This window comes from Ambystoma mexicanum, chromosome 6q (assembly GCF_040938575.1).
Source record: "Ambystoma mexicanum isolate Mex_15411 chromosome 6q, UKY_AmexF1_1, whole genome shotgun sequence".
NCBI lineage: Eukaryota > Metazoa > Chordata > Amphibia > Caudata > Ambystomatidae > Ambystoma > Ambystoma mexicanum.
Genome location: NC_090937.1, coordinates 1636340579 through 1636357665, shown reverse-complemented (window position 1 = coordinate 1636357665; position 17087 = coordinate 1636340579). Strand labels below are relative to the sequence as shown.

Here is a 17087-nt window from a genome sequence, read left to right as displayed (position 1 = left end):
TGAGTGGGAGGTGGGTTGACATGTAGGGTGTGAGTAGAGGGATTTTGGTATTATTTTCGCGAATGGACTTTGAACGTACTGATGTGTAGTCCCATGGTGTGCGTCTTTTTCCTGTGTCGTATTCTCAGATTGCTCCATTTCATAAATTCTGTTTTGGATGTTTCTTTTGCGTTGGTGTTTCCTAGTGTGTGATATATTGGAGAGACAATGCGACGCGGTAACTATAATGGGTTGTCAGTTGAGAAGTTCTCCCTTGGATGACCTGTGTATATTAGCGGTTCACAGTTGCAAAAGCCTTCCTTTGATTACTTGGGCTTGACTTTCCCTAGTGGAGGCTTGTGGTTATGTAATTGTATTTGTAGCGGTTAGGATCAACAGTTGAGAAAGCCCTCCTGCGGTTCCTTGGTTTTGGTCTTTCATTGTTCATGGAGACTTGCAGTTTTTATAGTTGTTGGAGGTGGCTCGTAGTGCGAGAGGCCCTCTCCCATGGTGATTACAGATTTGAAGATGTTTTTTGGTGGTCCTGTTTGTGATTTAGTTGTTGAGGGGGCGACCTTTGATTACCTCCTGTGGTCAAACCTTTCTCCTGCTGAGTCCTGTCTATGACTGTTCATAAAGAACAGAACACAAAGTAAATTGTTTCTAGGCAATGTGGCGATTTCTTCAATATATGACATCAGACAAGACATTGTTCAAAAATGGCATTAAAATATTTGTCAGGTGGTACAGAACTATAATCTCTTTAATCTTCTTGTACCACCAAAAAGCTACCTTCGGTCTCTTTTTCAATTATCTTGTGTATAGCGTCTTGTGCCAACATGCAGTATAATCTCAGTCGATTCCATGAACTTCACCTGCAAGTTGCAGCATGCAGTGTTTCCCTCATCAGACAATGCCTCCATCATACCAGGAACTTTGCCTTCAAAGTCAGCCCTGAAATGTTTCTCTTTGTTACTATTTTTCTCACTAGACCTCGGAGCTTGGCCTTCAAGTTCCAGCATGCAACATTCTCCTTTGTAATCTGTTTCTTAAGTAGTCTAGGATCTTGGTCGTCAAGTTGTAGCTTATGGTGCAGGCTGATAGATCTTTCTTGCAACTCTCACTGATCTCTCCCAGTGTCTGAGATATAACCATCAGCAGGAATTCACCTTCCTTACATGCACCTGGCCCAATCCTCAGCAGGGTCTATGGTATAGCTCACCACAAGCTCCCACCCTAACTCTCTACATCCAGCACATGGATTCAGTTTGTGAAAAGTAAGCTCTTTTATAGGCCACTGATTGTCTTGCTCATTACATAAGCCCTGATTTGTTATTCAATTCCTTTATTTCTCTAATTCCACACCATGTATTTTCTGGCTTTTCCTGAGGCTCCTCAGGCACCATTAGTTTTCCCGTTGGTGGTTAGTTACAAGTAATGTTGCTGCATATGCCTCCCAAGGCTTAAACGCCTAGTCGGCCATTTTAAAGTCAGGCAGAAGTATAGTGTGAGGAAGAAGGGCTATCCTGACAAGTGGCTGGGTTGGATTCGCCCTCAACAGTGCAATAGGTTCTCAGGCTTTTTGAGGGGGTCATGGGGTTATAGAAAATAATTGCTACTGTTCTGGGGCTTGACCTGCATACCCCGTTCCTAAAGGCCCAATTTATTAGCTGCAATCCTTTGCTCAGGATTCTAGTCTGTGGATCAAAAGCAGGAGTGTCTTGGCTTTTGAACAGTACCTCTGGAGAAGCTAAACAGTGGCGGACAGCTGGGGTAATATTTACCTGGAAAATTCACATGGCCAGACAATCTACGGTGTGGTGGTTTTCATTTAGACAAAATGGCGTAGGATAGACCGGGATGGCGATGGGGCTATGGGGTGGCTCTCCACACGGCCGGTGGATATATCTGGTCCCCAGAGCTGCTAGGCCATGTGTCTCGGTCACATCAAGAACAGGAGGAGACCAGAACAGACCCTTATTTCACCTATGATTTAAGACCACACAATGCAGTTTGTGAGATGATAATTCAAACTCGTTTTGTTTAGTATAAATATTCCGACATGTGCCTTTCACAGAACATACATTTCAGAGTGCATATTTCTAAAACAATGGAACACAAAGGCAAAGTGTTTGCCCAAAAACATGAGGAAAGACAGAACTGAAACTGGTCCTGAAACACAGACTTGGGCCATATACTAATATTTAATATAAAACATTACTTTAGTGATACCTGCAAAGGGAGCGGCTTGAAACAGATCTTCTCGCCTTGTTTAGAGGCGCGTTACAAATCCCATATCATATCATATCATATGGACGAAATGCAAGTGTGTGGACGGAGCGCGTCCTATGGGAGTGGTAGTATTACATGGGAATGCCCGATTACTATTCTAAACTTATTTCTTTCTTTTCTGGGGGTTTTAGAATGGTCTGCAAGGGAACATGCTTCGGTGAGGAAGGACCAAAAAGGGAGAGGGTGAGGCGTGTGGGAGGTGGAGGAGGGTAAGGGGACGAGTAACATGAACATGGGAGCCAATTGTTGCTAAACCAAAGTCGCCCTCATGGAAGCTAAGCAGCTGGGATCACCCTGGGTAAACTCCCAAAATACTCTGTTTCGTTGAGTGGACAGGGAAATAGTAACAGTGTACCCACAGTGAGAGAATTCATTGCCTGGGAAAAATCATTGTGAAACTCTGCTTTCTGGAGGAAATGCTCAGCTTTCAACAAGTTGCAGACCAGCAGCAGCCGGGAAGGAATTGGGCCGGAACAAGACGGACCTGCATGCCTGGATAAATTGCCTTGCGAGAGCGCCATTCCATGCAGCGCCGTGGTCCACACTTCCCCAAGTTGAGGAAGCTCTCTGCCTCTGACCCCCGTGAGTCTTCTAAGTGCACAATTGCATCGGAAAGTCGTCCTTTGCTCACCAGTACATCCTGAGTTCAGACAATTAAACCACCCAAAGCTGTATATGCATGTCTCACGCTTTTCACACATTTTACTGACAGGGTGACTATTTGGACAGATGAAATGAGCATCACACACAGTTCGCATTGCGTGCTCAGAAGGAATGGACAGAGAGGAAGGGGTGCATATGGATGAGTTTTGGGACAGACTTATTGCTGCACGTGACATTGTTCTTTTCTTACTAATTGCAATTTTAAAATGTTGACGATATTGGATCTACTGTTTGTTTTAATAAATTAATGAATTGAAGATCTTCTAAGTGTTTGTACCAATTATGTATTGTATTATGAAAAGTCGACATTTAAAATTAAAAAAAGAGAGGAAGGAGAGGGGACAGAGACGCCAATGGGCCTGATTCAGGGCTGGACTGGGCTATAGGGAACTCTGGAGATTTCCCGTTGGGCCTCTGCACCCTGGGTCTCTTTTGTATTTTATTTTCACATTTTCTCTTAGGAAAAGGGTTGAGATTGCTCAAAATGTGTTATGTGGGCATTTTGAAAATGATTTCCAGGGCCTCTTTTGGTTCCCAGTCCACCCCTGGCCTGATTTACAAAGCCATTTTCAATGGGATTGCTTCATTGAACTCCGGCTCAACGTCTCATGATTGTAGACCAGTTGGGAAGTGCTTAGCTAAGCCCCCGTGGATTTACCTGAAACATTTCGCTCAATTGGTGGCCATCCTGCTTTGCTACTCTGCCTCAAAACAAGAACGTACTTTGACGCCACATGCATTTTCATTCAGGCGCTAAACCTGTGGGTTTCTGTGCGATGCCCCCAGACTTTTGCTCCTGGTAAAATCTCCCGGATCCATTGGAATCTACTGCAGATGCCTACTGCGATCGGAAAATGCGCGGGGGGCTTCCATGCAATGTCCATTTTGGGGAACTGACACCACCGTGTCTGTTTAGGGGACACTGTAACCTTTTCACCTGTTCTCTGTGTAGCAAGTCTTTGGTAAATCATGTACTCAATAACCTGGAACTAAGAATAAAGGCATAAGTAAAACGCCTCATTACGAGTTTGCCAGTATTTCGGCGGTAAATCCTAATGCTGAAATATCGTTACCGGCACTTGGTCCCGTGGGTAAGTCCCCATTTCTTGGAGTCCATAGACCCCATTGGGGACTTTTTAGAAGAGAATTGGAGGATTTACTGCCAGCATCAAGTTTCTCTTAAAATCGACAGAATTACCCCGCATTGCTGGTGGTAATTCTGTAAAAATATGCAATTTGGCAGTGCGGGTAAAATGGCAGTAACGGAATAGCAGCCACGCTACACCGGCAACTCGTAATGAGGCAATAACTTTTTCTGACACAACAGCACTCTCATTCCTTTTGCACTCAAACCTCCTGGGAGCTCGTTCGCTATAATTTTATTGGTTTTCTCTACTTTTCAGAGCCTGCCTGCAATATCTCGATTGAATCCACTCCCTCTGGAATTTGCGCCATTCCACAATGCAACTTCATCCCAAATGCATCATCTGTTGTTTGGACCATGGAGGGGGGCCTGGTGTTGCCTGGGAAACCCGGACTGAGCGTACCGTGGAGGGAAGCATGTGGACTCCTCAACTACGCCGTTCAGCACAGAGGGCTCACAACGCTGCAGGCCAACGTCACGCTGATGCATGAAACAGAGGCGGGAAGGATTCAGTGTAAGTTGGCTATGTCAAGGTCAAAGAAGGTAACATGTCTGGGGTTGCTTGTGTTTCTGGGCAGAGGGGACCTGGACTGGCAGTTCGGGCTGGGCGGCTCCCATTGGTGGAAGTACCTGACTGATTTGCATATTGGTGGACCACTTTTGCAACAGCGCAGATGGGCTAAAAAAACGGTGGTGTGGAAGGCTGCAGGCACTGGTTCAGGTTTATGCAAAACCTTCCACCCATGATATTTTTGGTCACAGGAGGTATTGAGGCATTAATCAGTTCAATAACAATAACAAACGAATGATACACCAGCATAGCACACCAACACTATGTATGAGTGCACATATAATATTGCTTTCCTAAGTACATTTATTACAAAATACAACAAGAATTAAACAGATTAAAAATACATATATTGCATTATACAATGATATATGTTATTTATAATGCGCCTAATACCCAGAGCTTTCTAAGCGCAGACCCAGGGTTCAAACCTGTGATGCTCCGTGCCGTCCTGATTTCAAGGCAAGTATGTTGCTCCTGAGCTATCCTCCAGAGACATAAGTGCAATGACATAATATTAGATTGAAATAAAATGCCAATTTAGGTTAAATTATAAACACAGGTCACCCAGAGAGAAGATAGCATAGGAGGGTATGGAAGAATATGAGGCCAGACCTCACAGCCCTAACCTTTAGGCACAACTCCAGTATGGCGGGCGGGGAGAGGAGATAGATTTAGCAGGCTCGGGGCTTTGACCTGATCCTATATGCCTTATAAATGCAATTTGCAATCGTAAAATCCACTATTAGAAATGCTGTTTCATTAGATCCCATCAGGACTTCCTGTAGTGCTTTGATGCCTGCCCATTTTAGGGCAGGCTCTTTATCCATGAATACACAGGACACAAAAGAAAGAAATGGATGATTGTCTCCTGGACCTGTCACTCCCACGCAAGGAGTTTCCCATCCAACTCAACTCTGCCTTTTTTCACAAATACTAACACCAGTGATTCTGTTCTTTCACCCTCTAAATATATTTGTTGTATAATATTGTGAGGGAGACTTCAGTGCAGATCGTTAAACCCTTTTATTTATGCAGCTGTACCAGCATTGCATTAACCATGAACTAAACAGACCTAATGTCCTAGGGCATCTGGCCCTCAACAGTGCAGAGTGCTGTGATGCCTCAAAGTCAGTAAGTTGGTTGTTAAAGTCCCATCAGAGGAGCATCTGGAGCTCAACCTGCTCTGTGCCCTCTGCTCCGGCTTCTTGCGCTTCGCGCTCTTGCGAACCGGCACTTTTTGGTTCATGCCAAAATCTCGCGAGACTGGGAGTCTCACAATGTCTCTACACACCTCCCGTTGATAATGCAGAACCACTTATAGCATAACTTAGTCATTGCATCTCATCGACGTTCTGTGCTCCCTTCTCGGTTGATCTTCTTTCCTGCCGCTGGTGTCCAATACCTGACCAGTTTCCTGGAAGACTTCTGGTCCGTCTCCTTCCCTTTCTTCTTCCATGGTCTCTCTCCCTCCAGCTTCCGGTTCTTGCTCTCGCACAGTCTCTCTGACGGGGCCTCCGTAGGAGTTGGCTCCTCTTGTGGCTTTTCTACTTCACAATGTTTCTTAAACATGGCTAATCGCTCCATGTTCCATGTGCAGCCATCCTTGGTGCGGACGTGGTTGGTTCCTCTGTGAACCACTCTTATGGGTTGACTGAACTTCGAACCTGTCATTTGGTCCTTGCTTGGCAGTCGTATTTTTATCCAATCACCTTCCTCGACCTCTCGACTTTGGGTCGTCCTTCTTCTGTCGCTCCATCTTTTCATGCATGCTTTGCAGTTTTCTAGTCTCCATACTACTTCAATCATATCTACTCTGTCATCTTCTCTTACTCTGGCTAACCATGGCGGTACTAATGTAGATGCTGCTCTCCTCCCTCTAAGCATGCAAAATTGGGAGATTTGGGTGATCCCGTTAGAAGTTAACCTGTGGGCCGCTATGGCCTCTTTGACAGTTTTGAGGGGATACCTCCGTGAAGCGGTTGCAGGTTGGACGGCTCCTTTAATGAACCTATTGGCTCTCTCCACAAATCCATTGGCTTGGGGATGGTACTGCGCCGCTTTCCTCTGATGAATGTTGTTTTTGTGCAGGAATGACTCAATGTCTCTTGACACTAACTGTACTCCATTGTCTGTAACTAGCTCATTGGGGAGCCCTTTCCTCTGAAAAATGGATGTGAGGACTACTATCACTGTGGCAGTCGTGATATTGGGGACACAATTCTGCTTCTACCCACTTCCAAAGGTAGTCCACCAGAACTATGCTGTAACGATGCTCAGGGGTCATCGCCTCCAGCGGTCCGATAAAGTCTAGTCCCACTTTCAACCATTCTGCTTAGGGGATCTCTGTGGGAATCATCAGGGTTTGCCTGGCCCTTAAGCGTTCATCACTGTTGAGACACTCGTGGCATCTCTCTATCATTGTGCGAATTTCTTGATCCATGGAGGGCCACCAGTATGCTTCCCTCACTCGTCGCTGCGTTATGGTGTTCCCTAGATACCCTGAGTGGGCTCTGCATAAGATAATTTTCCTCATCCCCGTTGGTGGTATCACTTGATCGCTTTTCATGATAAGCCCATCTGCTTCTAAAACTTCCTCAGCACTTTCCGGACGGTCTCATGCCTTCTGGCACAGACCTTTCATCTGGCCATCCATTCCTGATCCACTCTCGGATTCTCACGATCGTGTGGTCTTTGCTGTCTTCTTCATTCCAGTGCATCTCACATAGTTCCAGCAAATCTGGTTCCTCGAGGTCATGGATAGACACCACTATGCATTCATCCTGCAGGAAGGTGGTGGGTTTGTCTTTGTCTTCAGGTAGCCTTGACATGCAGTCCGCCTGTACATTTTTCACCCTGCTATGTGATTAATCTCAAAGATATATTCCTGCAGCTTGGCTGCAATGCGTGCCAACCGGGGTGTGGACACTTTTGTCCCACCAGGACTGAGCATATGAATGAGGGGCTTATGGTCAGTGACCATTTTAAATTTAGTGCCCCACACATAAGAATTGAAATGTTCAACCGCCCATGCACACGCCAGCATCTCCTTCTCGACTGTGGAGTAGTTCTTCTCAGCCGTAGACAGCAAAAACTACCACATGTTCTGTGTCTCCTTTCTTTTGTGTGAGGACACCTCCTAACCCACATGCACTGGCGTCTGTGGTGATGACTGTACACCAACCTGGATTGAACAGCTGCAGGCACGGTGCTTCCACTATGCGCTGTTTGATAATTTCCACCGCTTTTTACTGGGCTTCCAGCCATGTGAATTCACTGCCTTTTTTGAGTATATCTCTCAGTGGTGTCGAATTTTCTGAAAACTTGGGGATGAATTTGGCATAATATTCTGCGAGTCCTAGGAACAACCTCACTTCATCCTTGTTAGTTGGCTCTGGAGCTTTGATTATGTCTCCCAATAGGTTTTGTTAGGGCCGTATGCCTTGTGACAAGATCTGGTACCCTAAGGACTCAACTACACGTGCTCTCAATACGCACTTTTCATACCTTAACTTGACTCCAGAATCTTGTATCTTGGTGAGAACCTTCTTCAAGGTAAAGTCATGTGTATGTTCATCTGCGGCATAGACCAGGATATCGTACTGGAAATGGGACACATTTCCTATATCCCATAGTAGCAAGTCCATCATTCGCTAAAAGGCCGAGGCTGCAGATGACAGGCCGAATGGCATCTTTGTGAACTGGTATGTGCCAAACGGGGTGATGAACGCGGTAAGTGGCTTGGAGTCTTTGTGCAAGTGTATTTGATGATACGCGTCCCTCATGTCTAACTTTGAGAACACTCTGGCCTCTTTCATCATGAGGATTAGCTCATTGATGCTAGGAAGGGGGTAGTTGTCTGAAATCACTTCCAGGTTGAGACTGCAAAGATCAGTGCATACCCTTAAGCCTTGTGAATTATGTTTCTTGATGAGGACCACAGGGCTCAACCCCTCTGAGGCCTCGACTTCTTCAATGGTGCCCTCCTTCACCATTCTGACAAGCTGGTTTCTGAGTGAGTTTCTGGATGTCGCTGGCACTGTTTGACAGGGACTGCATTCGCTTTGAGCAGTATCTTGTGAACAACGTTTTTATTCTTTCCGGCCCTTCCTGGAATAGCTTGGAAAGTCTTCCTTGACCACCAGCGCTCCTCTTGTACTGACCGTCAACACTTTGTCTTCCATGCTGGGATCAAACTTGATGTTGAGCTTGTCTTGATCGTCCCACCCTAGGACTGCTGTGCCTTCTTGACTGAAATATATTCTTTTGGTGGTTTCTCTCACCTTGAACTCTACTTTCCCTTTGATGTACCCTAGTAGGTCAATGGATGCACCTCCAAACATTGTGGGCTTGTCACGGGTGCTGAGGATCTCGACAGTTTCGGCACCCATCATCTCTTTGTATGTGCGAAGGGGCAGTATGGTTAAGTCCGAGCCAGCGTCCGCCATGACTCTCGTTTTCAAGCCGTTTATTCTGATGGCACAGTGAGGCTTTTCCCTCCTGGCTCGTGGGCTGTCCATCATTATCACAGTGGGCCTCCCTTCTTCATCGGAGGAGGAATCTCTCTCTGCATTGTACTCTGCATTGACTTTGCTGACTTTTTTGCTTCGCCATATGCATACTATCGAAAAGTGTCAGATTTTCTTGCAAACTGAGCACTCTTTATCTCTTGCTGAACATTCCCAGTCGTTTGCCAAGTGTTAATGCTGGTGCATCTGTGGCACTTCAAAGGTTCTTTTCTTCCCCACTTCCCATCTCTTGCATCAGCGACTGGTTTCTCTTTCTTGGTCCGGAAGGCTACGGCTTGTACTTCCACTGGGCCATGCCCGCCCGTGTATTCTTTCCTTCGTCCTGCGGTCACCTCAGCTGCCCGCGCGATCTTGACAGCCTTTTCCAGATGTAACTCCTTTTCTAAAATAAACGTGTCCTGCACTTTCCTGCTGTGGGTATCTACCATCAGCATATCGCAGATTAGTCCTTCAGCGTTATTTCAAAATTGCAGTGTGCCTAATTCGCATAGCTTAGTCACACAGTCGTCCACCGGTTCGGATGCTTCCTGTTTGCGGCTGTAGAACCGTATTCTGTACAAAACAGTGTTTTCTTTGCTGGCAAACCATTTGATTATTCTTCTGACGGGCCGCCTTATGCATGTCGTCATTTTCATCCACTGCTTCTTCGGGCATAAGGCTTCCAAACAGTCATTGTCCTTCTACGCCTAGCGCATTCAATAACATGGCTCTGCGTCTTGCTGCCGTGTACCCTGCGACTCACAATGCTTACAGGTACGTGGTAAATAAGGATTGCCATTGTGGCCATGGGATGGCAGGCCTATCTGGCGTTTCAAGAAAAGGCGGGGTTGGAGTTGCTCGTTGCATTGCGCCGCGTGGGTTGAGTCTTGATCCTTGTCGCTAATTATGTTGTACAATAATGTGAGGGAGACTTCAGTGCAGCTGGTTAAACCCTTTTATTTAGGCAGTACTACCAGCATTGCATTAACCATGAACTAAACAGTCCTTAAATCCTAGGGCAACTGGCCCTCAACAGTGCAGGTTGCTGTGATGCCTCAAAGTCTGTAAGTGGGTTGTTAAAGTCCCATCAAAGGAACCTGCTCCGTGCCCTCTGCTCTGGCTTCTCGCGCTTCGCGCTCCGCGCTCTTGTGACCCGGCACTTCCTGGTTCGTGCCGAGATCTTGCAAGACTGGGAGTCTCGTGATGTCTCTACAATATTTAATTCTCAAAGGATTTAGCGTGCTTTCACTGTTTTTCCATGAAGTTTTGCTTAGTGCAGTGATGTCTGCAATGTCCTGTAGGGCACTTTATAATTGGACAGTAAATAATATTCTTTAAAAGTCCGGAGAGTATTTGAGAACTCCTGACGAGGAACACTGCCACGTTGTTCCTTGCACAGTAGGCTTGTCAATATTTGATGCTCCTTTTAGAGATAATGGTAGACGCCATCTTGGAATTCGAATTAATGAAAGCACTAGATTAATAGGACTCCCATTTCGTAGAATGTTTCTCTACAGATGGCCTCCACTCTGCAGCTTCATGGTCATTTTCGATCATGGGCACTTTCAATCATGGGCACTTTCGATAAAAGACATCCTTTTTCCTCGAATAAGCAAACCTCCTCCTTCCCAGGGGGGTTACGATGGTCCAGGCTAGAAATGGAGGTGCAGCAATTGGGCAATCAGAAAGAAATAACTGTGTCTAAGCTCGGCTGAGGAGCAGTGACATCACCACAGTGGGTAGGGGTACACTTATCACACTCACTGGTTGGAGGAGCCATGGTGAATTAGCAACGAGGCGCACATCGGGGGCTAGGTATGTATGTATGCAGGTCATACCAACGAGGACTCAACCCTAGAGAGCCAAAAGCGGCCCTGTGAAGGACAATGCATTTATGGTGGTCCAGCAAGGGGGCTGCAAGAAATATATGTGAGCAAGCAGCAGGTGGCATTCTCTCATAAAGCGCTAAGTATGCAAGGTCTTAGTCTCTTCACTTGCCCTGCAATCGCTCACCTCAACCCTCCACTCCCACAACTCTTCACCCACTTACTCTTCTCTACTTCCTTCTATTTTGTCACATTCTCCTCCCCTCTCTTTACCTGCTTATTATCTTAGTTGTATTACGTTAACGAGGAATTTGCAATCATCCTGAACTTCAGCGGAGGCACTGTGGGCACAGCAAGGTGGGCGCCTCATGGGGAACTGAATTCTATAGGCCTTGGGCATGTGGAAGGCAGCACCCGGCACAAAAGAGCAGGCTGTGCCCCTGAGCCGAGCGAAGGTCCCTGCTAGATCATCGGAGCAGAATCACCAAGTGCAAAAGGCAGCAGGGCAAAAGTGCCCCCCCAGCCAACATGGGGCATCAGCTCCTCCGATGGACAGAGATCTGGAGGATCTGAGGTCGAGGCGATGGGGTCTACCTCACCGGTGTCCACCATCATCTGAATCAATCGCCAGGAAGCAGAACAAGGAAAATAATGTAATATCACAAGGTCCTTCTCGAACAGCGGGGTAGAGTCCCATAAATGATAGCAGAGGAAAGTAACTTTGGGAAAAGAAGAAATCTTAAAATACTGACTCCGTGACATGGAGAAGGAATTAGGCATCCATCTTGCGGCTGCTGTCCATCCCCCCATTTTGTCTAATTTAAACAAGATCTAGGAACAATTTCGAATACTATAGGAATAAAAAGTAGATTCTTCTCTATTAGGATCCATTTCCTCACAGACATCGGAAGTTCAAAGTCCAGAATATATTGATCCAAGACTTCTATTAGGATCCATTTCTCCACAGACATCCAGCAGTTCAAAGTCCAGAATATATTGATCCAAGACTTCTATTAGGATCCATTTCTCCACAGACATCCAGCAGTTCAAAGTCCAGAATATATTGATCCAAGACTTCTATTAGGATCCATTTCCTCACAGACATCGGAAGTTCAAAGTCCACAATATATTGATCCAAGACTTCTATTAGGATCCATTTCTCCACAGACATCCAGCAGTCCAAAGTCCAGAATATATTGATCCAAGACTTCTATTAGGATCCATTTCTCCACAGACATCCAGCAGTTCAAAGTCCAGAATATATTGATCCAAGACTTCTATTAGGATCCATTTCCTCACAGACATCGGAAGTTCAAAGTCCACAATATATTGATCCAAGACTTCTATTAGGATCCATTTCCCCACAGACATCTGGAAGTTCAAGTCTGGAATATATTGATCCAAGACTTCTATTAGGATCCATTTCCCCACAGACATCTGGAAGTTCAAGTCCAGAATGTATTGATGCAACACTTCTATTAGGACACCACACTTGGAGGCAGAGGGTGGTTATATGGAGTCTCAAGCGGATCCTCATCAAAGGGGATTAACCCTTTATACTTTTAACAATAGAGCCTGTGACTCCAAAGCTGTTTCATGTGTTTAGGGAAGACACTTCATGCCATTGACATCCTTCAATACTTGGTTAAGCAAAACATTACTTCAGTAAGTGGAAAAATAGATATTTTAATTTGAATTTCACAGGTTATACTGTGGAATCAGAAAATACAATATTAAGGCTTTTACACCATACAAAGAGAAATACACCAACACAGGCTTGTAAAGATTCCCAGAATCTTTATTGCAATACTATACAGTTTACAAAACAAAGTACACAAATAGCTATTTGGCCGTCAATACATCACAGAGACCACCAGCAGGGTTCAATGTGAGCAGTGAACAGCAATTGCTAGCTGGACATCAGCGTATTTATACAGTTTCTTCATAACGATGTTCAGCCTCCTAAAAGTTAATCATGTACTGGACTAGGGTCGCGCCAGGTTCGTTCCTAATTTACATATCTCGTGCATGCGGTTTACTTTTTAATACATTTACTAACAAACACTATTATTCTCTGGGTTTAACTTTACACTCTTTACACATTGCTTTAATGCAGGTCAAACAGATGTTTTGCATAACATGTTTAAATAGCGTTATTGTTCTTATATACTTGTAGGTTAACATCGCTGATTCAAGTAATCCCCTGATCCCGAGGTCAACAAAGGACAAGGTCTACAGGCCCCTAACATGTAGCCTGCAGGCAGGTTGGAGATTAACTCTCCTACAGAGGTTGAAGAGGTTAAAGTAATAACAAGAGAACACAGGTCGGCTATTTTAGGCCACAGAGTGACTTTGCACGATAAACTAAAATGGTGGTTTTAACCTAAAATGGAGGCTTGATTCACTTAAGGTTGCGACCTTGCAATACGGATTTCCTCACAAAGCGACTGGGCATAGGCCAACATATAAAATGAGGACGAAACAATATTATATCAGTTTTAACAATACAATAAATTCAAGGGTAATAATCCAAAAGTGCTTAAAAGAGCTAGTCTGCTACTTGTTGTCCCAATAAACATATCGGATTCCGAGTAGTGATGTATAGAACACCTTCAATAGAGAGAAGGTTTTTTTCATAGCACAAACATTAAAGGGGCTTGTGTCGTGCAAAATCACAAAGGACATACCAAGTTCATCACTCATCCACTTTTATCACATTCATACCATTCCCATTCTCAAGTATTCATGTTCATTCACAAAACATACATAAAACCAAAAAGGGAGTTAAAAAAGCCCAACATGTTTCTTTCCTAATCTTTTCTGGGTTATATTCCACGTAAATATATCAGGGGCAGAGACAAAGTTGTGGTGTTTATACAACGAAGTAAAAATACTGCATTAGCTAGCCTAACCATCCAGTAACATTAATTATACATTGAGGTTTTGGGGCATTCGAGTCTTCCGATCCTGCCAAGATGTAGCAAAGGCTACATAAGGTGTTAACCCCATACAAAAAACAGTAAACAAATGGAGAATGACTATCCATTTTAAACTGTATTACAGTTCAGCATTCTGGTAGTAAATCCAGATTAGCAGTTGCTTATTAGTAGCAAAAAACCGTTTCAGACAGTCATCAACAAGGTACACTCCTCATGTCACAGATTGCAAGTGGCATTATAAGTTTCCCTTCTCCTCACTCGTGGCAGTTGCTCAGGAGTTCTATTAGGATACATTTCCCCCCAGACATCCAGCCGGTCGAGTCCAGAATATATTGATGCAAGACTTCTGTTGGGATCCATTTTCCCCCCAGACATTTGGCAGTTCAAGTCCAGAATATATTGATGCAAGACTTCTCTCAGGATCCATTTCTCCCAGATATCCAGCAGTTCAAAGTCCAGAATATATTGATGCAAGACTTCTGTTAGGATCCATTCCCCCCAGACATCAGGCGGGTCAAAGGCATCCTGGGCGATGGGCCATGCCTTCACCATTTGCTGCACTGCTAACATGTAGATAATGTCAACTACCAACTAAAAAACACATGATGCATACACATTATTATGCATTCTTACAATGAAGAAAGTCATATCACATACACTATGCAACAAAGTCACTAAAATAATGGAAAGTGTAACATGTCCAATAGTTGAAATCTATCTGTACATGGATCACCCTTCCAGACATGCTTTGATATGTCTTTTGCACTTTTGATGTATGTTAAATGCACATATGCACAGGTTATGTGCATTCGTAGTGTACCTGTGCATTGGCGTATTGACCACGATGCCTGAATACGACAGATTTTCTGCATAAGTGTCGATAACCGTATGATGCTGATACCGAGAGTTACAAGGGAATGTTTCTATCTCATGGGACAGGACTTTCTTCAGTGCAGGCAATGCAGAGGTTGTTGTCCAGATACCTCCTTGATTGCAGGTGTGAATGAGGAGAGAGCGCTGAGAAACAGGGCCCTTCAGAGTATAAACATAAGAAGGGAACCTTCTGCGCTTTGACTGATGTGCTTTTTGTTGCAGACTCGTCTTCAATTATCGATTGTCCTCTGATGATTTTAGCTCCTGCTGTGAATTTGTTCTACACATTGGTGTTTCTGATACAGTCCTTCAATGGTAAGTTTCTTGAATAGTATTATGGGGGAAACTGTTGAGTGTCAGTTTCAATGCATACATGCCATTCGCGGAGGTAGTGGGAGTCTAGGCCGCGGCAGATGTCCACCCCCCCATCCAGATGCACCCTTCCTGCCACCTACAAAGTGATGAGATGGTACTTACTGATACCACTTGAGGAGCCTACTCGCCATATCTGACACCAACACATGACTCTGCCATGTATCACTCATGGGGCGTGGAAACGGAGGGAGAGTTTGTGTGCACACGTGGGGAACCATACTCCATGAGGAAGTTTGGAGTTGCATGGTCTGTACATTGGAACACACTGCCATCTCTCTGTAATGGGAAGCAGGAATTGTTTACCAAATGGCATCTCCCGCTCGAAAACTGGGGCCAGCGCTTGCTTTCCCGCAGCCCGCATGAGTGTGGGTGTCAGGCTCAGAGACTCCAGGCTCAACGGCAGCCAATGAATAATAACATGGTTGGTGTTAAGACAGATTTCTGAACTCTGACTTGGTGAGCAGAGGTTTAGAAGGACAGCCTAGTTTCTTGGAACAGGGTAACCTTCTGGACAAGCCAGACCAATCAGGGTAGCATTGGCAGTCAAGACTAGGTCTCAAGAGGGGTGTGGGTGACTGAAAGATCTCAATGAGCACAGAGTAAAGGACACTTACAAATCACTCCCAGTCAGGTGTGTATATATATTAAAAATACAAAAACATTTATTTCAAGGCCTTTGAGTTTCAAAACACAAATAAATCACAGTAATACTTCTAAGCCAACACAATCCTATCAATATACATATATACATAAAGGGTTAATGCATGAAATGGGTCTACAACCTAAAAGGGGAAGGAAGCAGGCAGTGCAAATAGTCTTTAGTCCCTTCTGCATCAAACACAATCCTAACTGAGAGGCAGTCCAATCCCTAGGAAGAGTGGAGTCTATTGCTCAAATGTACTTGCAATGCTGGCGCACACGGTAATGCAGATGGGCAAAACGGGGTCTCTTCAAGGGTCTGTAGCAGCTCAGGATGGTGCATGAGGTAATGCAGAATAAGTTCCCACTATTCGTGGAGGGTCTCGCCAACAGGGCAGAGGAGGTTCCAGAGTTTGGGAATAGTTTGCTAGTTCGCACTAGCAGTGGAAAGGAGAGGGGCCCTCAGGGGCCACTCATGCGTAAAAATGGATGGAAGTGCTAGGGGCCAGTGGTTAGGGTTGCAATTACTCACCGACCCCCGGCGCACTCCGGAACAAACTTCGGCAGTCGAGTCCACTTCAGTTGCAGGGTCAAATGCGGCAATCTCGTGGCTCTGCGGATTTCAGCAACAAAGATACATCGTTGAGTCCCAAACGGGACAGTGGCGATTTCTCTGCTCCTGTTGGATGGATCAGGCCAGTTCCGCTGTTAGCAGGCTTCGGGGCACAGAGGGGCACAGCTGCAATGAACTTGCAAAGTTCGTGACCACGGCTGGGTGACACTGTAACCGTGTATACTCCGGTTCGGGTGGACTCAAGAGTCCAGACCTGGGAATGCCAAGTGTATGCAATTCGGTGTGAAAGTGCCGTGAACACTGAGCATTCGATGTACCAAGTTTCAAGGGCCTCCTCGAAACAACGCTGTACCAGGGCAAAGGTCCTGCGCAAGCTGGTCAGCCCACTGGTTGGCCCAGGGACACTTCCGAAGAGGCTTACTTGCAGGTTTTGATGAAGGTGCCGAGAATATTCTAATGGGTCTAAGTGGCTTCCCAGACCTTCTGAGATGACCAGATGCAGAGGGTCCCACAGGACAAAAGCAGGCTCAGGGTGCCAAACCATCCAGCGGGTCACCAGCGGTTCCTCAACTCAGTTTCTTAGTTTCAGGATAGTTGGATCTTATCCTTCGTTCAGTGTGAACTCCAGAGATCAACATGGTATGGAGCCTTCCCTTACCCAAAATCTCCTTCACGCCAAAATGAAGAGGACCCAATGGGAGATCTGC

General features: G+C 45.3%; 1 protein-coding gene across 1 annotated transcript in view; it reads left to right on the top strand.

Moving 5' to 3' along the window:
- Nucleotides 1–17087, top strand: part of LOC138516928 (uncharacterized) — a 382418-nt gene that overhangs the window by 95460 nt on the left and 269871 nt on the right. Inside the window, exons 3-4 of the mRNA XM_069632392.1 lie at nt 4338–4592; nt 15015–15107. Coding sequence (XP_069488493.1) covers nt 4338–4592; nt 15015–15107 — 348 coding nt within the window. The remainder of the gene's footprint in view (nt 1–4337; nt 4593–15014; nt 15108–17087) is intronic.